Genomic DNA, 26,757 nt, shown 5'->3' with positions numbered 1-26,757 from the left:
CTCCACAAACCACAAATTGTGAGACTATATTTGATATTTTATTGTTGTTGTATCAAATTACGAATAAAAACAAGATTAAAAAAACTTTTTAAGTTAGAGTTGGTATTTTCTTGAGAAGAAGAAAATCCAAAAAAAAAAAAAAGGCCTAAAATATAAGGGGTCGCGCAGAAGAAGAGGAAAGAGGAATGCGAAAGAAATTGATGGGAACAAGGAGATGTCGGTGACTACTGTTTCACCTTGTTTTCAAATCCTGCGGAGGCTCATCGCCTCCCCTATAACTTCTCTTCCATCTCCTTCAGGAGTATCCTTGTTTTCACTACGGCTAACCAAATCATCCTCTTTACCTAAAACTCCCTCCTCTCTCCGTTGTTGTTATTCCACTACAAACATGGCTGCTGATCCTGTTGCTGATGCTAATATGGATGCTGTCCAACGCCGTCTCATGTTTGAAGACGAGTCTGTTCTCTCTTTCTCTTATTTGTAGTTTTGGATATACTACTTGTTTTATCACTATCATTTCTAAATTCCTCTTTTTAACTGAAAGTTAAGGTAAGTTTTATATTTTCTAGATAGGTGTGAATGTTGTAAATGAATTTCAATTTGAGATTAGTTATCTTAGAATTGTTATTCTATTCTCAGTATGGGGTAAAAATAACGTTACAATTAGTTGACGGAAATTAGTTATCTATTATCCCTAGTACCAAGCGACCCTGTGTTACTTTGGGATATGCAATTCTAGTTGTAGATAATGTTGAGATAGTTTCTAAATTACATGCTTTCTAGAGCTTTTATTACCACGAGTTACCTTATCAAGAAAAAAAAGAACTTCTATTATCACATCTTTCGAGAAGTTTTTTAGAATTTATCCTTCATCTGTCTCTGGATTTATGTAGTGTTGCAACAATTATCCAGTCCCTTTCCCCAGTTTAACATCTTTCTCACGTTTTGTCTCTTTCAGATGTATTTTGGTGGATGAGAATGACTGTGTTGTTGGTCATGATACCAAGTATAATTGTAAGTGTGCTGCCTCTTTCTGCATATCTTCTAGCGTGTGTATGGTATGGAGGAAAAGATTATTGGAAAATGTTTTCTTATTTTCTCATGTATGGTTGGACAAAATTTTTGGTAACATTTCTCAAGGAAAACACATTCCTTAAAATGAAAATGGCTTTCTTAATGGAAGTAGAGAAAATCAGATTCTATAATTGACGTTCTATGTTTATTGTATACTACCGCCCACCTGACGCCTCCAACCTATATCCCTTGACTATCCCACCCCCGCTACCCCGAGGCCCCATACCCCACCCCCACCTCCTCCCATTTCTCTCTCTCTCTCACTCTATAAATATATACATATATATATTGATTCCATATAAATGCTCTTGAGATTTTTGGCTTTCTTAATGGAAGTAGAGAAAAACAAATTCTATAATTGACGTTCTATGTTTATTGTATCCTACCACCTACCTGATGCCTCCAACCTATATCCCTTGACTATCCCACCCTCGCCACCCCGTATATATATATATATATATATATATATATTGATTTCATATAAATGCTCTTGAGATATTTTTTCCCCTTATTTAACAAACACTAGAAAATAAGTAAGAAACCAACTTGTTTTTCAAGAAAACATTTTCCATGGAAAATACTTTCCTTCATACCAACTCACTCCTAGTGTATTTGCCTGGCTATGGTTCATTTTGAGGCTTTGATGTTTCTGTGGTTTGATTAATGGAATATTATCTTAACTCAATATATGAAGGGCGTCAGATGGTGAAGATTCTAGAATTGTATTAGAGAATATATATATATATATTATCTTTCAGTTCTTTATTACCTAGTACTAATCATGTAGGTGATAGCACCTTTATGATTAACTAGCTTCATCCTCCTTCCCAAAATAAATAGCTAATACTACTCTTTGTTACCTAGTGTGAGGTTGTTATTCTTGTTCTTCTCTAGGTGATAGCACCTTTACGGTCAACCAACTTTATTCTCCTTTCCAATAATAAATAGCAAATACTACAATGTGTGTTTCAAATTGCTTATTCTGGAAATACATTTTTTTGATCACAAAAAGTGTATTTAGTAGGAATTGATCCTAGTCCTCAAGGTAAATAACTAATTGTGGAAATACATATTATTTGGTAGTCTGTTGGTATATTCGGAGACCTTCTCTTGATTTTTCTTTGTGGACAATGTTTTTCTCCATTAATTGTCTTAGTGAATATTACTTGGATCGATACTGGTGATGCACTTGTTAATTGAGAAGCATCAAGTAAATTTTTGGCCGTCTTCTCTTTGTAATTTTCTTGCTATCTGATTATAAATTAGATAGTCACTTGCTCTGGTGAGTGGTGACCACGTTGGAAACTTTGCTTTTTGCCGATACAACTTCTAATATTGTGATCTCAAGTGAGCACACCACTCTGATTGTAATTACGATGAGCTTGTTTCGATTCAATGTAATTCAATTTAGAATTACTCCTGTTATAGTTTAGAACTTCGAATATTGTGATCTCAAGTGAGCACATCACTCTCATTGTAATTACGATGAGCTTGCTCCGATTCAATATAATTATTAATTTTGAATTACTCCTGTTATAGTTTTGTAAGATCTATCTTCCTAAGTCACATTTTTTTTCCTTTCCGCCACTGCCATCCGAAAGAAAAAAAGAAGGAAGAATATATTTGTTGTTCTTGCTTTACCCCACCTAGAGCAGTGGCTCCCATCTCCCTACAAGATGACAAAATCCTTCATGCTGTTCCACTGGGGGTTAGCTATTTCAAGCTGTTTTGTGAAGTAAGTAATGCATCTGCTTTAAAAGCATCTCCGTAGTTCAGTAGACTGTTCTCCAAATTAGCCAGGTCGAAAAGAGTCTTTTGATTACCTTGAGGAAAGTAAGTGCTAATGGGGTACGACATGCTAAAATGTTTTATAGTTGTTACCATATCTACCTATATTCATGTTTTTTTATGTGTTAAAAAAATGATTACACCCTTTCAAAAGCTATTTAAAACCTTACGCCCTTAGGTTAGATATTGTTGTTCTGGAGTACTATCCACCAAGAACCTTACGGGCTGTTGGAGTTACTAATTAGTCACCTATAGAATTATAATATGTTTGCTTATTCTCCAAAGTCCATTCATTATTGTCCTTCAAGAAAAAGGGTAGAGCTAGATATGCATGTTATGTCCCGTTGAACAGATTTTTATTAATAACGCTTCTGCATCTTGGTGGTTTACTTATAAAAATTAAATGAAAATATCATAGTTAATGCTGTTTAACTTGTTTTCTACGCAACTATAACCTGTTTCGGTGCACGTTAACAATTGAATAAGTTAGTTAATTCAGTCAGTTATAATAAAGCGCATAATGTATTGGTTAAGATGATATTGATTAGTTGACAACAAAAAATTAAGTGTTGTGAAATGAAAGAAATAAGAGAGAACTCAACTTGATTATTCCCTCAAGCTATTGGGGCTTACATAGCTAAGTTTACATGCCCTAAAAGGAAAGGAAATCAATACAAATAAATACCTAATCAATACAAATCAATATCTAATTTAATACCTAATTATAATAGGAGTAAATCATCCTACTTCTATATTTACATGTGCTCTAGAATATTCATAGGATTCTAACAATTTTAATAGGGTTTCAACACCCCCACTCAAGCTGATGCATACAAGTTATATGTACCTAGCTTGTTACATAAATAACTCATTCTAAGGTCGGCTAGGGACTTGATGAATAAGTCTGCAAGCTGATCACTTACCGCACGAACCTTGTGACGATGTCTCCTAAGAATAACTTTTCTTTGACAAAATGAAAATCAATGTCCATGTGTTTGATCCTCCCGTGAAGTATCGGATTCAATGCAATGTGAAGTGCAGCTCCATTATCGCACACAAGTTTCATTTCTTTAGTATCTCCAAATTTCAACTCCTTCAGTTGTTGCTTGATCCATATGAGTTCACATGTTGCCACCACCATAGCTCGATTTCTGCTTTGGCACTAGATCTAGCCACCACATTTTGTTTCTTACTTTTTCAAGATGCCAAATTTCCCCCAACTAGAACACTATATTCGGAAGTGGAACGTCTGTCGGAGGGTGACACTGCCAATCGACATCTGAATATTCAATAATTTTCTCATGTTCTCGGTCTTCGTAAAGTATTCCTTTCCCCGGAGCAGATTTTATGTATCGAAGAATGCAAATAATTGCATTCCAGTGACAAGGAGAATTCAAGACCTGACTTACAACACTAACCTTGAAGGTAATATCAGGTCGAGTCACTGTTAGATAATTCAACTTTCCTACTAGCCTTCTATGTCTTCCAGGATCGCTAAGAGGCTCCCCTTAACCTGGTAGGAGCTTAACATTTTAATCCATTGGAGAAACAATAGGCCTACAATCTGTCGTCCCTGTCTCATCGAGAATATCAAGTGCATACTTTCTCTGTGAAATGGCAATTTCTGATTCGGATTAGGCAACCTCGATGCCTAAGAAGTCAAGGTCTCCATGAAGAAAGACATTTCTAATATCCAATTGCTAGAGAAGCCATGCGGAATGTTCTGTCAATTGGGGAAGGTTTTTGGTGACAACTAACATGAGTAATGAAAAATCCTGTGAAAAACACGATCGCCTGCCAGTGGCGAACAACAATCATGGATAAAAAGAGATGAATTGAAACAATCTTAGCCACGGGAGAGAATGTATGACCATAGTCAAGATGAAAAATTTATGTATAACCCTTGGCCACTAGCCGAGCGTTTAGGCGATCAATCTATCCATTGGGGCCAACCTTCACTGTATATATCCAAAGACAACCAACTGTAGACTTGCTTGGAGGTAGAGGAACAAGATCCCAAGTACCACTAGAGTGCAAGACAAACATCTCTACAATCATAGCTTGTTGCCAGCAGGGATGAGAAAGAGCTTATTGTGTAGTCGTAGGAATAGACACAGATGATATTGATGATACAAAAGCAGAATGGATCGGTGACAAACGATGATAGCTTAGATTGGATGAGGGTTGCAAATAGAGCGATTACCTTTTCAAGTGGCGATGGAAAGACAGTGTAGACAAGTCCTTAACATACAGATTTTGATGATGGGCGTGATAATCTGGATGTGAACGACGATGATGAGTGAAAAGCGGTGGAGGTGCAACAGTGGAAGATAGAGCTGTAGAACGTGATGTGGAAGGATAGACTATGACATGATTCCCAAAAGATGGAATTGGTTAAACGTCAGAAATGCATAACTCTCCAGCAGGAGAGGGTGTAAAGTTGGGTTGACCTTCAAAGGAAGTAACATCAGCGAACATAAGGTATCGCTGGAGGTAAGATGAGAAGCATTGATATCCGTTTTGTACCTTCGAATAACCGAGAAAAACACATTTAAAAGCACGAGGAGCCAGTTTGTCATTTCTTGGAGTGGGGATATGGTCAAAGCATGTGTTTCCAAAGACGCGTGGTCGAAAAGAAAACAGAGTTGACTTGAGAAACAAAATAGAGTGTGGAGCCTGATTTTGAATAGCAGAGGAAGGCATACGTTTAATCGGATAACAAGAGGTGAGCGTTGCATCTCCCCAAAAACGCAATGGAACATTTGCTTGTATGAGAAGGGTGCGTGCTGCCTAACAATATGCCTGTTCTTTCTCCCCGCTAGCCTATTTTGTTGTGCAGTATAAGGACAAGATGTGTGGAAGTGTTTGGGATAAACCAATTTTCCCATATTATGAAAAGATTTGCTCGCTGGAACGAATCCCAATGTGATTTTAGATCAGACTTCGACTCAGAACCCCACCAACACCTCTTTTGATCACTGGTTTCCCTCTTCTCTTCTTTGTCTTTCAATAATTATTCCTCCATAGCCACCACCAGCCTCTAGCGACCCTGTCCTAGAAAACCCATCTCGAACAAGTACCACGAGTTCACACGTGCCACTAGAACTTCCCAGGCACCGACACCGCTCATAGGTAACGGCGCGTGACACCTCAGACAGATTTTAAAATTTTTTTCTTTGACAACTTAGACTTTCGGTGAATTCTGACCTCCTTTTTTTCTCTCCCTTTCTTTACCACACTTATCTCTTTAGTTTATCTTTCCTCTTTTGGTTATCTTTGAGGGTCTGATGGACGGAACAATCTATTTTGCTGTGGGCTTTAAATCGTATGACATCTCAAGACTTTCAGGAACAACAGGGGAATGGTACGAATGGACTGAAAGAAGTAGAAACCATATCATAAGAACTCAGTTTACTAATAAGATAATGCTATGGATCAAAAACTGAAAGAAACTTCTTTATTCAAGGGGAAAATAGTGAAAAGGTGGAAGAAAAAAGACAGTTTCTTGGAAATATTTAACTCAAAAAATTAAATCTCTTGGTCGTATGCTAACCAGTTATGGTTGGTGGGTTGGATTGGTTTCTGGAATGGGTACGACTTGGTGGGTACGAGTCGTATGGTTTGGTTTTTCCTTCACTTAATCTGAGACTTAGTAACTTAACTTGAATCTAAGTACGAGTGGCTCACCATGAGCCTTAAGATAGGGTATGAGTCGTACCATTGACTAGTATGGTAGACAATGTTCAAATTTCCTTTGATTCTATTTTGTCAGGGATACAGTTTAGGAGTACTGATCGTATGGTTGGGTACGACTTGGGTTGGGTAAGTCTTATGGTGGATAGTGTTGGGTCAGGGGGAAGCCTAGGGTACGAATAATGGGTACTACTCGTATTGGAGGGTACGACTGGTATGGGTAGTCGTACCATCGGACAGGAATTGTAAGCAGTTTAAGTTGGGGGCAACTTGGACATTTCCCCACTTAACCTCTTAAGGACCCACGATTGTATCACTATTGGGACATCATTTACCCTATTATTCTAATCTAAAACACTTAGAAACTCTCTTTAATTCTTTCTAAGGCTCTTGGGTAACGGAAGGCTAGGGATTCATCTAGAGGATCAATTTGGGACTTGTACGAGTGATTTCTCTCCATCGTCTTCGTAATCTAAGGCATGTATTCCCCCCTCATTGTTAGTTCCAACTAATGGCATTGTTAGTTCCAATGTTGGACTGATTTATGATTGTTCCATCCTCTTATGTTATGTTATGGATTCATAATTGGTTATTGTTTCGGTTTTGGTATGGTTATTGGCTGGGTTTCGGATGGTTGGACTCATTTGGGTCGGTCACAGTTATAGATCTATCCCAGAGTCTAGATTTGTGCAAATACGCTATCTTGTTATATGTTTGGAATTCATCCAACTCCGGGTATGCGTTTGGATGGTTGGGTTGGGTATCAGGGGTGGTCCCTCGTCTTGGTTGGACTTGGGATGCCCATTACGACAATGCCTCGGGTCGGCTCGTGGAAAAATTGCAGATTGCACAATAAAGAATGAGAGGAATGCACTATCTATTAATGACACTTTCAACAACTAGAACGGCGTCTTAAACAGGAGTTTGGTAGGGAATTTTAAGGTTGCCGAGCCACCAACTCGTTCAGAAATCGGGAAATGGGCTTCTACAATTTGGAAGCAAAATTTTGGTCTGAACATCTATGACATGGGTAATAACTTGTTCCTTTTTGAATTCGCTTGTAAAGCCATGGCGGAACAAGTAATGAACGGTGAATGGTTGTGGAAGCGTGCTCGGATCAATTTCCAATGGTGGAGTCCAACCGTTGGTGCGGTAGAAGGAAAATAAAGACTTAACTCAATTTGGGCTAGATTGGTGGTCTTGCCTCTACATCTATGGTCGCAAAAAGCTTTCAGAGCTATTGGATATTTCTGTGGCGTCTGGGTAGAAACAGAGGAGGAAACGTAGCTTCGGAACCACCTTAAATGGGCAAGAATCAAAATCTGAGGAAATGGAAGCAATATTTCGAAGGAGGTGACCATAGAAAATGGAGGAATCCGGTACACTATCCAAGTTTGCACTGAAGCTCTAGTGAGTTTCTAAGTTGAAGAGAAAGAAATAGACGAGGAAACAGAAAATCCTCTTATACAAAGTGTATCGAGGTATAATATGAAGGGCAGGGGGATAGTCTTTAACAACTTGGACCATGTAGCCCCTTCATGTAAAAGGACAAGTCAACCAGTTTTAAAACCTAGAGGTGGCTTGAACCGAAACATTATAGAGCGAGCAGAAAATTCGAAACTCCAAGGATCAGAATATTTCCTTTAAAGAGCTCCAGGAAATCAAAAATTTGGCCCCTAAGTTTTTGGAAGCCTTCAATGGGAGTCCTCAATAAAGGATCGTGAAGGCATACACAACATTGAACATGACTCAAATAACAGATAATTGCACAAGCAAACAGCAGAAGACACTCAGTTTCTGATCATAATGCAAAAGCTCCAATTGCGGTAGAAAAGATAGATAATGAGACCAACGATGTAGGAGGAACAAGCTTAGATGATTGTCGGGGAAAGGGTCATGGTTTACAACTTTTAGAGATACACGATGCGGAACCAGTTGTCCTACTATCACAGGAGTTCCATGAAGCAAAAGTGAAGGCATCAAATTGGGTTAATAACAATATCCTAGAGCTAGGTAATATGTATGGTGCTTTATTTGAAGGATGTGAGAAGGAAGCTCTAGCGTTACTTATAGAGCTAGATGGAAGAAACATGTCTTTGGAGAAACAAAGAGAAGGTAACTAGATCAAAACACCAAAGAGTAGGGGAATGGGCAAAAATGAGTTGAAGAACCTTGAATCAGATCTAAATAAAAAGGTGGAAGGAGTTAGAAGTACGCGAAGACCTCTCAGTTTGACTTATCAATAAAAATCAAACTTCTATCCTTTAATGTGAGAGGGCGTAACCTGAGTTTTAAAAGAATGACTAGTAAGAGTCTTAATGCAAAAGTGGAAAGCAGGCGTCTATTGCTTTCAAGAAACAAAGCTAGAAAAAGGTGTGGAAGTTTTTGCTAAACAATTGTGGTCGTGCAGGTGGATGAAGTGTGGCTTTTTAGAAGCTGAAAGGAGCTGTGGGGGAATTTTTATATTGTGGGATAGTAGATTGTGGAAGGGGATTTTTCTTGAGAAAGGTCAATACTCGCTAACTTACAGATTTGTAGCAGTTCAGAAATCTTTCAGTTGTGTCTCACCGGTGTGTATGCTCCTCATATCAAAATTGATAAGAATGAGTGCTGGGAAGAAATTGCTGCTATGAGAAACTTTTGTGATGGTCCATGGGTCAGTTGCGGGGATTTTAACACAATCAGATACATGATTGAGAGAAGGGGGTGCAATAGAATCACTAATATTATGTTCGAGTTTTTTGAATGGATAGAGGAGATGGAATTACATGATCCACCACTAAAAGGGGGGAGATTTACATGGTTTAGGGGTATTAATAATCAAAGTGTAGCTAGATTGGATAGATTCCTGTACTTAGTGGAATGGGGTGAAACCTTTAAAGATATAAGACAAAGAATTTTCCTAGAGTATTATTTGATCACGCACCAATCATCTTGGAGTATGGCAATTGGGATCATAAGAGGTCATATTTTAAATTTGAAAATTGGTAGTTGGAAGTAGAAGGTTTCATGTATCTGATAGAAAGCTGGAGGAATGAATTTGTAGTTGAAGGTTGCCCTGACTATAGGCTCAGTGTTAAACTTCAGTTACTGAAGAAAAAGCTCAAAGTCTGGAGCAGACAAAAGTTTAGCGAGAATGTTAATAGTAAGAGTAATCTGCTAAATGAGTTGACGAAATTAGCTCATGTGCTTGAGTCCAAAGAATTGACTGAGGAGGAGATGATGATAAAGGCCACAGTTGTAATAGAACTGTAGGATTTAGCCAAGAATGAGAAGGCAAGTTGGAGGCAAAAATCTAGAGTTCTTTGGCTTCAAGAAGGGGATAAAAATACTAGTTTTTTTCACAAGATGGCAACAACTCATAAGAGATATAATATTATTAATAGGCTGGTGGTATGGGGAGAAGAAATTGTAGAACCAGAAGATATCAAAATAGCTATGGAAGATTTTCACAAACGTCTTCACTTAGAGTCTGAAGCATGGAGACCTACATTCGAATACACGGACTGTCCGAAGATCACAAATGAAGAATAAGATTGGCTGCAAACACCTTTCACAAAAACTGATGTTTACCAGGTTCTTTCTCCATGTGCCTAAATAAGGCCCCCTACCCAAATGGTTTCACAATGGCTTTTTACAAGTCTTGGTGGGAAGTTTTGAAAGAAGACTTGGTGAGCTCCATCAATAATTTTCATTGGAATAAGTTTTTGAGAAATCTTTTAATGCTACATTTATAACATTAATCTCTAAGAAGCATGGTGCAGAAAAATTGAAAGATGCCAATAAGCTTAATTGGGGTGTTTATAAAATTATCTCTAAGTTGATCACAGAAAGATTGAAGACTATTATGGATAAGTTGGTAGATGAACATCAAATGGCATTCTTGAAGGAGAGACAAATATTAGATGCTGCATTTCTGGCTAATGAATTAGTGGACTAAAAAATGAAACAGAAGACTCCTGAAATTTTGTGTAAACTTGACATAGAAAAGGCATATGACCATGTCAATTGGGATTTTCTTCTGAAAATACTGAAAGATATGGGGGTTTGGTGATTAGTGGATCAAATGAATTGATTTCTGCATCTCGTGTCAAGTTCTCCCTTTTTAATTAATGGCACTCCTGAAGTTTTTTCCCATTATCAAATGTGCTCAAGACAGGGTGATCCAATGTCACTATTCGTGTTTGTCTTAGCAATGAAAGGGCTAAATCATATGATTAGAAAGGCTAATGCTAACGGCTGGATAAAAGGTTTTGGGGTACATAGTAATAGAAGCAACATGGAGATCACTCACTTGTTGTACGCCGATGACTCCTTAAAAGCGAGGCAGAAGTGAACCAAATTAGACATCTTAGGGCCATCCTGGCTATCTTTGAGGCTTTATCTGGATTACATGTGAATTGGAGCAAAAACTTTATTTTTTAAGTTAATCATTCTGATGAAGTGGGTCTACTTGCTGCAAATCTAGGATGCCAAGTGGGAACTCTGCCCACAAAGTATCTTGGAATGCCTCATGGTCCAAAGAACAAAGCTTAATATATTTGGAGCGAAGTGTTGGAGAGATGTCATAGAAGGTTGGCTAGTTGGAAAAAACAATATTTGTCCCTTGGCGGCAGGTTGACATTGATAAACTCTGTTTTGGATGTCCTTCCCAATTATATGATGGCTTGCTTTCCTATTCCTAAGGGGTAGTGAAGAAGTGAAAGGTACATATGGATGCAGTTTGTGGAAGACCATAAGAAATATGTGGTCTAATTTTCGGACCAATATTAGAATTAAGGTGGGTGGTGGGTTTAAAGCTTCCTTTTAGGATGATTGCTGGATTGATCAGAACAACTTGAAACCCCCAGATTTATATATTTTGAGTTTTTAAAACAAGCAACTGTAAGACAAATTTGTAAAACAAATTTAGAAGGAGAATGGATGGGAGTTGAACATCAGAAGGGCTTTGAATGATTGGAAAGTGGATAGAGCTATTAAATTGTTGCATTGTTTGAACTCTTTTGAAGGCATTGTTGATGTTCCGGACAAACCAGCATGGAGCCTTTTCAGTAAAGGTGCCTTCTCAGTTAAATCAGTCTATTGCAAAATGAACAGGAGAAATTGTGTGTCAGAGGTATGGCCATGGAAATTCACCTGTAAATTAAAATTCCTACCAAAATAGCATGCTTTGTGTTTTGGTAGTTGAAGAGCTTGTTTACAGTGGTTCCAAATGAATAATGAACTGATCCCTGGTAGCACCATCACTAGGTGGCATGCTTTTATGGATTGTTAAAAGTTGAACAAGGCAACATGACTACAAAAGAGAGGCCTTCAGATTTGCTCAAAATGTCTGTTGTGTGGGCAGGAAGTTGAAAACAATGAGCATCTCTTCCTGCATTGTGAGATAACTGCAAATTTGTGGCAAATGCTCTTTGATATGTTGGGGGTGATTGGTAATGCCAAGAACAACTCTGGAACTTCTGAAGAATTGGAAGAGTATTGGAAGAAGAGGGCAAAGGAAGATCGGTGGCAGAGCATTCCATCATGTATTTGGTGGACATGGACAGTATGGACAGAGAAGAACCTTAACATTTTGAGAACAAAAGCGGTCCCATCTACGAAATTAAGATGAATTGCCTCAATCCTTTTTATTTTTGGTGTAAACAGGATGTAATAGGGGAGATAGTAGCTTTTGTAGATTCTTTGACAATCTGTAAGTTATAGTTGTACATAGGATCCCCCATTATCCTATTTTGTGGTTGAAACCTTTCTTCTTAGCACCTGCTTATGGTGCTGAGGTTTTGTTTTTTTGGATATAGAAATACAAGTTACCCTCTTAAAAAAAGAGGACAACATGTGTGATAAAGAATGCCATGGGAAGACATAAATTGTTGAAATGATGACAATAATATTCACGTGCATCATCACTACAAAAAGTGCGAATAGAAACACCAAGCTGATTTTGTATTTCAGCAGAAAAAGTTTGAAATATGAAAAATAATTTAGAACGATCTTTCATTAAGAAAATCCAAGTACACCATGAGTAGTCATCAATAAAAGTAACAAAATACTTAAAACCCAATGTAAAACTAACTCTGCAAGGACCTTAAATATCAGAATGAACTAAATGAAAAAGAGACCGGTCGATTATTAGGACTGTGTGGAAAAGTAGCTCGGGTGTGCTTCCCTAATTGACACGACTCACAATCTAACTTAGACAAGTTAGGTACCATCTTATGAAGTTAGGATAAACTAGGATGTCCCAATCGTATGTCGCTTGAATTTGGAGAGTTGGAGACCGAACAAACTGTAGTGGACTTGTGGCAATTAAGGTTATAAAGCCTTCAAACTTACTCCCTTCGCCAATCATCCTTCCTATACTGAGGTCCTGCATAACAAAGAAGTCACTAAAGAGTGAGCCGAAACAATTCAAAGACATAACCAAAGACTTAGCCAAAGGACTGATTGACATAAGGCTAAAAGGACTAGGGACAAAAAGAACATTATTTAGAGTCGATGGAAGTAAGGGATTGGATTGACCAACTCCGATTGTCCTAATCTGAGAATTATTAGCTAACTTAACAGCGGGAAGGATCGAGAGTAAGTAATATTAGTTAATAAAGATTTGTTACCAGTAATGTGGTCAGAAGAGCCCGAGTCCATGATCCAAGGGCTAAGTGTGGTGGACTGTGAGATACAAGCAACAGAATTGCCAGTCTGAGCAACGGAAGTTATTGATGGAAATGTCTGCTTACTCGCTTGATACTGAAAAAAGTCAAAGTTGATTGGTTGGATTACTGATAGGTTCAATCTGAGCAACATGAGCATTCTTTGGTCTATCATGGAGAGAGTAGCAGACATCACAGGTATGACCCATTTTGTTACAATAGCTACACCTTGGTCGAGGTTTCCCCGAGCAGCTTCCATGTTGATTTCCATTTTGAGATGCTAGAACAGAAGACTCTGCGGATGTCACGGGGTGACTAGACGACATATGTGGTGCAATCAATCACAACAATCGAGTGAATAGCCATCCATAGCAGGAACAATGGGGCTCGCCAAAAAATTGATCTCGCACCGAGTCAAGATCAGATGGAAGTCCAACAAGTGTAACAACTAAAAACATCTTTGCGTGTTGCTCCAATTGTTTTTCAACACTTGGTAGTAGCGGGCATCATCTCAGTGAACTCTTCCACAACCGCCTGAACTTGTCCAAGAATTGGTTTTTAAGATTAGTCAAACGAGAAATAACATTATAAAAAAAGAGAGATGTCATTTGTGTATAGCCCACGAGCCTTTTACCAAACCAAGAAGCAAGTTTGGAATGGTTGGAACAACGACATCAACTCCGAATCAATAGATTTCCATAATGGACTACACAATTGAGCATCAATCTTGTCCCATTCGCCCTCATCTTTTTCATCAATATCCATAGCATGTTTATCCAAGCGATCCTGAACCCCTTGTCCCTTGTACCGTAGCTGAACAGAGGAAGACCAAGATAAGTAGTTCACACTACCTATCAAGGTTTCAGTGGTGATGGTGTGGTTTGGGTGGCTGAAAACCACAGGTTTATTGAAAATATATGAACTGAGGGACATAATGTAGATGGTAGATGTTAACCGATTCTGGAAAAATCTGCATATGCAGGAATCTGGAAGCAAAAAGTTGACTGGAATCCGAATCTGAAAAAATAACTGCAATCACAGTAATCCGAAATCAAAAAGTTGGCTGAAATCTGATTCTGGAAAAAAAATCTGCAATCATCGGAATCTTGAAGCAAACAATTGGCTGGAATCTAGGAAAAAATGGACTGGACAGTTCTGTCTATAGGAATCTTAAAAAAAAATCTGATCTGTCTATTGGAATTTGACAGCTCCGATTGGTGCGTGAGATGGCTAGTGGTGTTGGAGGATTTTGCTTGCACCGGTGGTCCGAGTCTCGTGGTGGTGTTGGTTTGATTTCACAACACCTCTAAAAATAGAGATCTAGACAACCAAGAAAAATAGTTGGAAAAAAAAAAGAGTTTAAAATTTCTCTTCCTTCCCGTGTTGCTGGCCTTGATATCATGTGAAATGGAAGAGAAATAAGAGAGAACTCAGCTTGATTATCCCCTAAAGCTATTGGAGTTTAAATAGCTAAGTTTACATGTCCTAAAAGGAAAGGAAGCTACCTAATCAATACAAATCAATATCTAATTTAATACCTAATTATAATAGGAGCAAACCAAGCTGCCTTCTATATTTTTACTTATGCTATAGAATATTCGTAGGATTCTAACAAATATTAATAGGATTCTAACTAGTGTCATTTAAAATTATTTTGTTCTTTAATGCTGGAGGGATTATTTGGCCTTGGAGAAGTTGGTGTAGTGGATTCAGTTTTTTGTTGATCTGGAATTAACAAAAACAGTGAGTTTAGGTATTTATCTTTCTTAATTTCAAGCATGTTCCACAAAGTTCTGGTTTTGTTCATGTGTGTGCTGGAGGAAATGGAAACTTCGGAAGTGCTTTTTGCTATATGTATTTCAGTATCTAGAAAAGACATAATGGAGGAGTACGCAAATTCGATTTAGTTTCATAGAACCCTTGGTGACTTGGAAATGAAAGGGGAAAAATGATGTGTGAGCAAATTAAGAGTTGATTAAACCAGTTTTTTTGCACTTCTTGGCTTATTTTGGTGTAAACAAAAAAAGTGCTTTTAAGGCAAAACAAGCCAAAAGCTACCCAACTTATGGCATTTCAGCTTAAAAGATCTTGGGTTTGACCAAATTTTACTTTGTTTTCCCTTACATCTTCTTATAATCCCCAAAATACTAAATGCTAAACCAAAAGCCCCAACTCCACTCTGAAAGTGTAAGGAATAATGAAGTAAAATACTCTGCCAAACTCAAAAGAGCTTTTAAGTTGAAGATTTGACTTTTGGCTTGTTTTGGTTTTAAATGTACATTCAATGTTTACCAAACACCAAAATAAGCCACAAGTATGCTTAAAAGGTAGTTTGACCAGTGTAAGCTTATCCAAACACCCTCAAGGTGTGAAAGCAACTATTTTCACCTAAACATCACACCTTGTTGCCTTGAGATGGAGGTACTAAAATAATTAGCTTATGCAACTGAAATTTTCCTTTTCATCTTAAAGGTGTACTTTTCTCTCTTCTCTAAGCTTTGATTAGACTTCTGACTCTCATTATTGTGAGAAGTACGTGAAGAATATTATTGAATTGTTATAACTCATTACATTAACACCCTATTTATAGATACTACATTCCAATCCTTTTCCAAGTAGGACACTACATTACAATTATTTTTCAAAAAGAATTCTACAAACTGTTCTTGTTCCTACTCATATTCTAACACTCCCTCTCAAGTTGGTGCATACAAGTCGTATGTACCGAGCTTGTTATAAATGTAAGTAATACTAGAATCGGTGAGGGACTTGGTGAAGATACTGCAAGAAAACTGGTAAGGACTGCTTGGGACATCTGGGCGATCACACATGAAAAGGAACAAACTGAAAAAGTGATCAGAAAAGTAGTAGATGTCACCGGAAAGTCAATTTATCGCTGGAAAATTGTCAAAAATTGGTATAAAAGAGATGAGTAAATCTTGAATAGGAAAGTCACCGAAAAATTGGTCTAAACATGCTCACGCGCCGCATTATTAGATTTGACAGTTGAATAGTGGTCACAATCTCCTCCCTATTAGAAAACTGAAAATGTATGGGTAGGGTCAGAATGACGGCACGACCCTACTTAAAAAGAGAAATTACATGGGTAGGGTTGCAATGAAGGCAGGACCCTACTAAGAAAGAGAAATTATATGGGTAGGGTCGGAAAGATGACATGACCATACGCAAATCAGATCAGAGGAGTCACCGAAAAGACGCACGAAACTACACAAATAAGATATGAGAAAGTAGGAAAAAAAAGTGTGGTGGCCTAACTTTTGCTAACATGATCATTGGTCGGACGGGCGGCATATATGGGTTATAGCCGCCCGCCGGCATCGGAAGCTCTTTGATTCTCTACCAAGATCGTAGAGTCTCTGATACCATGTGATAATTATGTGAAGAATATTATTGAATTGTTGTAACTCATTACATTGACACCCTATTTATAGATACTACATTCCAATATTTTTCCAAGGACACTACATTACAATCATTTTCCAAGTAGAATTCTATAAACTATTCTTGTTCCTACTCATATTCTAACAATTATTAATATCCTGTGACTCTGTAATAGCATCATACATCCATTAATTGACTGTTGGTGACTCTCTTGGTGACTATCCATTTGCATGTTAGAATTATGCCCGTAAAGTACGTCTTTGTATTTAGTTCACTTCTCGGGTACCATGAGACACAAGTATACAATGTTTATATGGTTTAATTTAATAATGACTTGCGTGACCTGTAGCTTTGAGTTATGAAATCTGCTACCAATGCTTGTATTAGGATAGGCTGCCATCATTACTTTGGGGTGTGTCCCTTCCCCAAATTTTGCGTGAATGCGGGACATGTAGCAACTTCAGCATACCGAGGACATGACCCTAGATAAGAAGGTGTGGAGGATGCGTATTAGGGTAGGAAATTAGTAGGAAGGAATGCATCTTTACTAGTAGGTAATACGTCTTTGTTTTGTTATCTGTGCTAGTAGTTATAGTGCTAGTCTTGTTTCAGAGAGTGTTGTTGCTTGTCGTAGTACTTGGTGAGTGTCTTGTTTATGTTGTTATTTGGTGTGTTAATACCTATTGTTTCTTGTTCCTTCACTATTTCATGTTGTTGTTGTATTCAAGAGAATGAAAGATGTCCGGTAACAATGTAGTTTTATCTTTCCGAAAATCTGTAAGCTAAACAGTAACTAGCAGTAACTCTTCTATTGGATAAGAATCTTGTATGAAGCCCTTATATATGATGATATTGTTGGTTATAAAACATACTGATGATATTGTACCTTAACTGAATCAGACAATTGATATTTGGCATGTTTTCATGTGATGTAAACTTTTATGTCTTTTATGGTGGAGCTGAACCACAATCTTCTAATTTCTCTCTTTTTGTATATGATCTCTTGATGTATCTGATAAACTGAGACTGCCTTTTCTTTTTTATCTGTTTGCTAATACTTTTTGTTGGCTAGATGCATTTGACAAGAATATTATTCTCCGCTTGTCACCAAATGATTGTCTCATATTAAACTAATAATCCATTATTGCAGGTCATTTAATGGAAAAGATTGAAGCTGAAAATTTGCTGCATAGAGCTTTCAGCGTATTTCTATTTAACTCGAAATATGAATTGCTTCTTCAGGTATGTGGCACTGATAAAGTCCAAAGCAGTGTAATAGGTGTGAAGTCCTCCTTTTGATTCTTTTTCTTTCAATTTTTGAAGTTGATGAGTTAAATATCAAATGGCTATTAGAAGCAGAATGCTTAGACTAAAGGGGTGGGTATTGCTTAGTATTATGAGATACTGTATCCATCCATATATAGATGTGGCTCGCAAAAGTAATCCCAATGAATTTTGCCTTTAGATTTGACAATTTGTTTGTGATTGCCTGGTAAATGTAACTTGTCAAATGGTTTTTTTTCTGTAGAGTTAAACGGTGGGAGTTGTCCAGTATGATTCCATCTTAGTATTTATGTGGCCTATCAAATTAATTGACTAGATAGATAATAATCTGTTGAACTGTTTTATTTTAGATGTATCTTAGCCTCTTAGGCTGGATACTATTTTTAACTCTATGAAGATTAACACACTTTATGAGCCTGTTTGGATTAGCTTAAAACAAAGTAGGTTTTAAGCAAGAAGCATGAAAAGCACTTTTGATGTGCTGGCGCTTATTCTATAGATTTGCGTACGTGTTTGGATGGAAGGGCTGAAACTGAAAATAAGTAGCCGATGTGTTTGGTAAAAAATGCTGATAAGCAATTTCTCAGTTAAAATGGCATAAATACCCTTAAAACTGTGAGTTTATAAAATTGATCATTGCAGAAATTTTAATTCAAATTGATTAAAATACAAAGTTAATTTATATCTTAATTCATTTTATATTCCAAATTAATTAGATAAAATGATTTTTAATAATTTCAGATTGTTTATTAAAAACATTGTATGAAACTGGAAAATAGCAAAAAAACTGGTTTCCACGGCAATGTAAAGTTACTAATTACAACAAAGATGAAAAGAATTCCCTTGGCAGTCTTTTTGTCATGGGGAAATTTAAATCAAAGTGACATCCATCGTGATGGAAGAGCAACATGCTCTGCCTCCACCCCTGAGCCCCCCCCCCCCACCCCCCCACCCACCTTTTCAAATAATCTGCAACACTTTTTTTCTAATTAATATAATCTTTGAATAATAAAATTTGAATGACGAAATGAACTAATCAATCATAACATTCCAAAGAGAAAAAAATATAAACTGTGGCAGAGAAGTGCTTGTTATGGAGGAGAAGAAGCAGCCACGGAAGAAAGCAAGAAACGCAAGAATAAGTTAGGGCGGTCTTCTTTAAGAGAGCTTCAATCTAATACTCATTATGGATTAGCTCATATGAAGATGTATCACGTCAGGATCCGTTGCTCAAACCGAATCACGCCAACGTTATGGAATATTTTAGGAGTTACAAGAACATGCAAGGGATAGTAAAGTAAATTATGTAGGAAAGAAAAAAACAGAACTTGATCTATATAAGAAATAAAACAGAACATGAACTAAGAAGAGAAAAAGCAGAAAGCTTAGTTATTTTTCATTGATAACTGCCACATTTATACTTAATATCATAACTGAAAATGCTAAATAAAAAAAGTAAAATAAGCTATCATTATCTCTAAAAATTATAGCCTAAAGATTAGCAACTGTTATAAAATCAGATTCTGCATGATTGCAGCGTTATTTACCTAAACTTAATCCAACTTTAAAGCTGTATTTTTAATTACAAGAGCTAGTACAACTAATCTCCAGCTTTTGAGACACTAATCTTGACACTCCTCCTTGACTCAAGAGCAGTACCACCAAGTCTTTCTCTTAGAAACTTGAATCTTGCTCTGGGTACAGACTTAGTTAAAATATTGGCATTTTGGAAATCTGTTCTGCAGTGCACCATGTTTATGTCTCCATTCTTTTGCACCCCCTTAAGAAATAAAACTTGATCTTGAAATGTTTTTTCCATGAGAGACAGGATTATTTGTAATTGAAATTGCAGCTTCATTATCCACAAGGATTTCAGTACTCGTCTTTTGTTCCATGTACAAATCTGCCAGCAACTTCCGAATCCAAAGGGCTTGATTCACAGCTAAAGCAGCTGCAATGTATTCTGCTTCGGTTGTAGATTGAGCCACAACATCTTGCTTCTTTGAACACCAAGAGAATGTTAAACTAAAACAGTAACCTGTGGTGCTTCTCATATCATCTGAGCAACCAGCCCAATCACTGTTAGAAAATCCACGAAACTAAAAATCTGATGTCTCTTTAAACATTATGCCAAAATTAATAGTACCTTTGATATATCTAATTACACGTTTAGCTGCTTGAGAATGGATTTCGCTAGCACAATGCATATATCTTGAAGGTAAAACTCACACCATAAACAATATCCGGCCTTGTTGCAGTCAAGTACATTGGCAACCTATCAGACTCATATAAAGTCCTTCATCAACCTTTTCGGCTCCATCTTCTTTGCAAAACTTCTCATTTTGATTCATAGGAGTTGCAGTAGACTTGCAATCTTCCATTTTGAACTTTTTGAGAATTTCTTTGGCATATTTCTGCTGGCATATGAAGATCTCGTTTCTCTTTTGCTGAACTTCCATTCCAAGGAAATAGAACATTTCACCAAGGTCTATCATCTCAAAAACTTTCATCATTTCAGTCTTGAACAGAATGATCAAGTCCAAATTGCTACCTGTAACTAGCAAGTCATCTACATACAAAGAGACAATGGTTAAATCAGAGTCTTCTTTTCTAATATAGAGCGTACACTCTCTGAGGCTTTTTTGAAAGCCTAAGCTAAGAAGATGAGCATCAATTCTGCTATACCGAGCTCTAGGAGCTTGTTTCAAACCATATAATGCCTTCTTTAGCGAGTACATTTTGTCTTCTTTGCCTTTGATAGAAAAACCTTCAGGTTGTTCTACAAAGATTTCTTCTTCAAGGTAGCCATTTAGAAAAGCTAATGTCACATCAAGCTGGTGGATTCCATCCTTTTAGAGCTGCTAACGCTAACAACATTCTTATCGTATCCAAACGGGAGACTGGAGCAAAAGTTTCAAAAAAATCTACTCCAAACATTTGCACATACCCTTTTGCAACTAGCCTAGCCTTGTACTTGTTTATAGAACCATCAGGATTGAGCTTAGTTCTATAAACCCACTTGACTCCAATAGCCTTCTTGTGTGATGGTCTGTCAACCAGCTCCCACGTGTTGTTCTTTTCTATCATTTTGAGCTCCTCCTGCATTGCATATCTCCATTCATCATCTTTCGCAACCTCTATAAATCCTGCCGGTTCTAGAACTGCAACATTACACCTTTGATAAATATCAAAAAGTGTTCTTGTGCCTCTATCAGGTACATCATCAACATCATCATCTAGAAATTCTAGATTCTTTTGCTTTTCATCATCTTGCCAGCTCCAGGTGTCATTCTCGACGAACTTGACGTCCTTGCAAACAATCAGTTTGTCATTTTGAGGCTGATAAATCCTATTAGCTTTTGATAGATTACTGTATCCTACAAAGATTCCAGGTTCAGCCTTCTTATCCAGTTTATCTCTTTTCACCTGAGGTACATAAGAAAAACAAAGACAACCAAATATTTTCAGATTTGTTAGCAAAGGTTTGTAACCAAACCAGGCTTCAAATGGTGTCTTTTTTTGCAAAGCCTTAGTTGGCTGTTTGTTTAGCGGAAATACTGCGGTATTGGCAGCTTCAGCCCAAAATTTCTTTGGCAGCCCTTTCTCATGGAGCAAACACCTTGTCATCTCCATTAGCATCCTATTTTTCCTTTCCACTGCTCTGTTTTGTTGAGGAGTATAGGGTGCCGTTAGCTGATGCTCGATTCCTGCTTCATTACAAAAGTTGTTAAACTTTTTTGAAGTATATTCGGTTCCATTATCTGTTCTTATCACCTAATTCTGCAACCACTCTGATTTTCCACAAAAGCCTTAAATTTCCAGAATACATCAACGATCTCAGATTTCAAATTCAAAAAATAAATCCAATAATAGCTGGAACAATCATCAATAAAGGCAATTTAGTACTTACTACCATTTAAAGATGGTATTTTCTGAGGTTCGCCTACATCCGTATGAATAAATTGTAGCTTATTCTTTGCCCTCTATGATGAATTCTGAAAAGGAAGCCTTGTTTGCGTCCCATACTGACAAGCTTCACAAGCAGACAAATATTTCTCAAGGCTCGGGAGACCTTTTGCGAGTTGATTTTCTTTCATGAAGAGTATATAATGTCCGAGTCTTTTGTGCCATAACTTTGAATCATTTTTCAATCGGACAACTGTTGCTTGTTCCTCGTCCAATAGATTCAAGGAAAAGCTCCTTCCTCTTATCTTGACCTTGGACATCTCCTTATTATCAGAATCCTTGATGACACATGTTTTTTCTTCAAACAACACTTTGAAACCATTTTCAAGTAGCTGTCCAACGCTTAAAAAGGTTTTGATCAAGATCAGGAACAAAGAAAACATCAGTTAAAAGTTTTGCAACTGTTCCCTTGCCTTTTGCATCAAGATATTCTCCATTTCGAATTTTGACTTTGGAAATAATAGATCTATCTAGATCTTTAAAGAGCTCTTGATCGCTGGTCATATGATTTGTACGTCCGCTATCAATCAACCAATTTTCAGAAGTGCTTTTGCTAGCAAAACAAGTTGCTACAAACAATTGCTCTTCTTCATATTGATTTACAGCAGCCTTGGCTTCTTCTTGTTGCGTTTGTGACTTGCATACCCTCTTCACATGGCCCAGTTGACCACATTTGTTGCACTTGACATTTGGTCTCCACCAACATTTCTGCTGGGAGTGGTTTGTCGTTTTTCAATGAGGGTAGGGTGGATTACTTCCTCCCTGATTGTTGTAACTTTTGCCTTGCATTTGCCTCTGGTTCTTTTTCTTTCCTTTGTATGACTCGTTCTGTGATGTTGTGATGTAGCTTGAAAAGCACCTTCAACAGAACCTTCTTTCCTCATTATTCTCCTTTGGTCCAATGCCTGCAAAGCTTTAACAAATTCTGCCAAGGTAATGCTTGACACAAATCCTTAGAATTCTCTAAAGAAGAGATTGTGGCTTCATATTTCTCAGGAAGTGTGACAAGAATTTTTTGAACAGTTCTTTCATCAGTAAAATCCTTACCAAACAATCTTACCTTGTTGGCTAAGTGGAGTAGCTGATCTGCATAATCTTTTTTAGTTTCTAATTCTTTCATTCTCTTCCTTTCAAATTCCCGAATCAGATTCATCACTTGCATATTCTGCACTCTTTCATTTTCTTGATATTCCTTTTCGAGATATTCCCAAATTTCTGCAGCGAACTTCATTTGCATTATTCTGGTAAGGATTGTAGGAGATGCTGCAGAGAAATGGCATGCTTTGGCTTTCCTTGTCTTTATCTCCTTGTGGTTCATTTGATTCACTCTTGGATTAGCTCCAAGAGGAGCCAGTGCTTCAAGATGAACCGTCATTCTAATTGCTCAAGCTTGATAATTCTCACCATTGATGACAGGTGGAGTTAGAAAGCTTGTTTCAGAATTCATTTTCTATAAACTATTTAAGATAACAGTTTAAAGAAAGGTTATGTAGAAAGAACTTGTGTTCTTATTCACTCTCTTCTTCACATAGGTCCCTCACGATGGCAAAGCTCTTGATACCAATCTGTAGGGAAGAAAAAAACAGAACTTAACCTGTATAAAAAATAAAACAGAACTTGAACTAAGAAGAAAAAGAGCAGAAATCTTAGTTATTTTTCATTGATCACTGCCATATTTATACATAATATCATAACTGAAAATGCTGAATAAAAGGAGTAAAATAAGCTATCAGTATCTCTAACAATTATAGCCTAAAGATCAACAGCTGTTATAAAATCAGATTCTGCATGATTGTAACCTTATTTACCTAAACTTAATCCAACTTTAAAGTTGTATTTTGAATTACAACAGCTAGTACAACTAATCTCCAGCTTTTGAGGCACTAATCTTAACAAATTACTTGGTCAAACTTAAATAATTTTTAAGCCAAAAGTAATAAATTGGGGGTAGACCAACTTATAGCTTTTGACTTATTTTAGCTTAAAAACACTTATTTTTAAGCATTTTTTGTTGTTTGCCAAACACCAAGTCAAAAAAAAGCTTTTAAACTGGTTTGACCAGCTTTTCAGCCCATCCAAACGACCTCTATATGTTGTTTTATTCTATGTACAGCAACGATCAGCAACAAAGGTGACCTTTCCTTTGGTATGGACCAACACTTGTTGCAGCCATCCACTCTACCGAGAGTCTGAGCTTATTGAGGAGAATGCTCTTGGTATATTTTCTGCTACACTGAAATGTTAATTTTAACCATGTTTTCTTCTTCAACTCACCCTGTATCATCAACTGCCAGGAGTAATAAATGCTGCACAAAGGAAGCTTCTTGATGAATTGGGCATTCCGGCTGAAGATGTCCCAGTTGACCAGTTCACCCCATTGGGTCGTATACTTTATAAAGCTCCATCTGATGGGAAGTGGGGAGAGCATGAACGTAATAACTCAATTCTTATTTTTATCTTTACCATTCTATCCTGTTTACTGGTTTAGTAGGTGCCTCAATTTCGATGCTAACAAACACTTGCCACTTGCTTTTGATCTCACTCACAGCATTGAGGGTGTTTTAACGTCAACTCTTTGCTTGTGCATTTGACATTTGTAATTGTGTAGACAGAGTTATAACTGGAAGTTGATCCTAGTCTACTGTTGCAGTTGATTATCTTCTATTCACGATCCGTGAAGTTAATATGAAACCGAATCCGGATGAAGTTGCCGAGGTTAAGTATGTGAACAGAGAACAACTGAAAGAACTTTTAAGGAAAGCAGATGCTGGTGAGGAGGGGTTGAAGCTATCCCCTTGGTTCAGACTTATTGTTGACAACTTCTTGTTCAAGTGGTGGGATCATCTTGAGAAGGGAACTCTCAAGGAAGTCATTGATATGAAAACCATTCACAAATTGACTTAAAAAGCGGCTGTGTTGCAGTCTGGTTGTACCATCATAGTTTTTCCCTTTAAACCATCAACTTAAGTTGTGATTTTACTAAGGCATTCCTCTACATTTAGGTCTGTTCTTTCTGTTTGAAGTTGGTCTCGATGTAATTTTTCAACTGATTGTGGCATAGCTGAGGTTCCATTGAAACTCACAATGATATTACTACTTATTTGCTGCATGTAATTTGTCTTTAAATTACTTTTGTAGCGTAGAATTGTAATTTTTATCCTTTTAGCTTTTGTGTGACTATAACATAGGCCAAAACACATCCGTTGTGCCATTTTTTGCAAGACAGTATTCAATGCCATAGCTTCTCTCCAAACGATTGGAATTAGCGAGTGGGGGTTAAGCGAAATAAGTGGTAAATTTATATTGTGTACGCAGCAAATTGCATTAAGTTGTTGATGTTTGCATATGGTATTAATGACGTGTATTTGTACAATTGATTGGTAATTTGTTTTGTTTCTTCATCTGATTATTAGTATTCTCCTCACTGATTGCAAATTTGGGCAAGTCACCTGAAATTCATCCTCAATCCTAGAGTGATGTCTACAAGGCACAATTTCGTTTATGCACTTTGCCTTTTGTAATGTATTAATAAATGCCCTCGGATTCCCTAAATTGTAGTTAAAGACTAACAAATGACTTCTCTAGGCAAATTTTGGTTTTGTAATCTAGACGAGGAACAGATTTATGTTAGCTACACTCTGGACTTTGATATCTTTTGTTGACGCAAATATGGATTAGTATTAGGGGTGTCAAATGGGTGGGTTGGATTGAGATTGAAGGTGTTAAATGGGCGAAACTGGGTATTAGGTTGTGTCATGATCTGTCCAAATTCACTTTGGGTTGAAATGGGTAGAAATCGAGTTGGGTTTTGACCGCCCAATTTAACCCGCTTAATATAAAAAATGTTACATATTAATATTTATCCCTTGTAAAGAAAATAAAGTTGAATGAGTTTGAAAAGTTGGGTGGATGGGTAGGGATAGGGAGTGGGGTAAGAATATTTTTTAATTTTTTTTTTTTAAAGAAAAATTTATTTTTAGGGAGGGGTGTGGGGTAAGTGGTCGGGGGTAAGAGGGGTGGGTTTTAAGATGGGGGTTGAGTTTAATTTTTATTTTAAAATAATTATTTTTTTCTTAAAAAAAATTTGGGAGCAGGCGGGGTGTAGGGGTGTGTGGGTTGGGGGGGGGGGGGGGGGGGGGGGGGGGGGGGGGGGGTGTGGAGAATAGGGAGAGATGAGGTTGGGGTAAGATTAATTTGTTTGTTAAAAAAAAAATTATTTATTTACTTTTAAAAGTTAAAAGATTTTTAATTTTTTAGGATGGGAGTGGGGTTTGGGGTAGGAAGGGGGAAATGGGGATGAGGTGGGTGGGGATAAGATAGCAAATTTATAATTTTTTTTTTTAAGAAATAAAAATAATGTATTTAAGGGGGTGGGGTAAGTTGGCTTGTGGTGGGGTTAGGGCAAGGTGGGTGGGTGATTTTGAGAATGGGAGGACATATTGTCACTTTTTTCCTTACTTTCATTAAGAAAATAATTTTTTTATTAAACGAGTTGAAATAGAGATTGATTGGGTTCATTTGAACCCAATTTGAAAATGAGTTGGGATTTAACGGGTTGAGATCTACCCAATAGCAAATTATCTTGAACCCAACCAATTAAGTTTTGAGCGGGTTGAGAAGATCAACCCAATTTGGGTTCATTGACACCCCTAATTAGTATTATATTTCGTTTAAGAGATTATTGAAGTCGTGATGTGAATCAAGCTTAACCAGCTCACTTAATTTGATTACACTTGCTTTTAGATCTTTCTTCATGTTATTGTATTACTTTAACTAATCTGATCGGACATGAGCAACATTGTATATGAAGTCTTTATGCCCGAATTCACAGTTAAAATAAAGAAGTTTGACGGAATATAAATTGGGGCGGAGAGAGTATTTGGTTTTACCCCATGTAAAT

The 26,757-nt window shown here is 37.2% G+C and overlaps 1 protein-coding gene across 1 annotated transcript; it reads left to right on the top strand.

The window, feature by feature from the left end:
- On the top strand, positions 1 to 24,966 carry LOC107850585 (isopentenyl-diphosphate Delta-isomerase I). The gene is made up of 6 exons (XM_016695215.2): positions 1 to 456; positions 959 to 1,014; positions 17,758 to 17,849; positions 23,971 to 24,073; positions 24,152 to 24,289; positions 24,508 to 24,966. Exons 1-6 carry the CDS (start codon positions 215 to 217, stop codon positions 24,759 to 24,761), a joined length of 885 nt encoding a protein of 294 aa, XP_016550701.1. The 5' UTR covers positions 1 to 214; the 3' UTR covers positions 24,762 to 24,966.
- Positions 24,967 to 26,757: the final 1,791 nt, after the last annotated feature.

This window comes from Capsicum annuum, chromosome 12, assembly GCF_002878395.1.
Source record: "Capsicum annuum cultivar UCD-10X-F1 chromosome 12, UCD10Xv1.1, whole genome shotgun sequence".
Taxonomy (NCBI): Eukaryota; Viridiplantae; Streptophyta; class Magnoliopsida; order Solanales; family Solanaceae; genus Capsicum; species Capsicum annuum.
The sequence above is the reverse complement of the archived record's forward strand: the minus strand, read 5'-3'. Positions and strand labels throughout refer to the sequence as shown.

Excerpts from the sequence above, each read along its gene's own strand:
- LOC107850585 (XM_016695215.2), top strand. The coding sequence starts at position 215 with ATGTCGGTGACTACTGTTTCACCTTGTTTTCAAATCCTGCGGAGGCTC. Across the intron at positions 1,015-17,757 it reads TCATGATACCAAGTATAATT|GTCATTTAATGGAAAAGATT; the intron begins GTAAGTGTGCTG and ends CCATTATTGCAG. Across the intron at positions 24,074-24,151 it reads TATTGAGGAGAATGCTCTTG|GAGTAATAAATGCTGCACAA; the intron begins GTATATTTTCTG and ends ATCAACTGCCAG.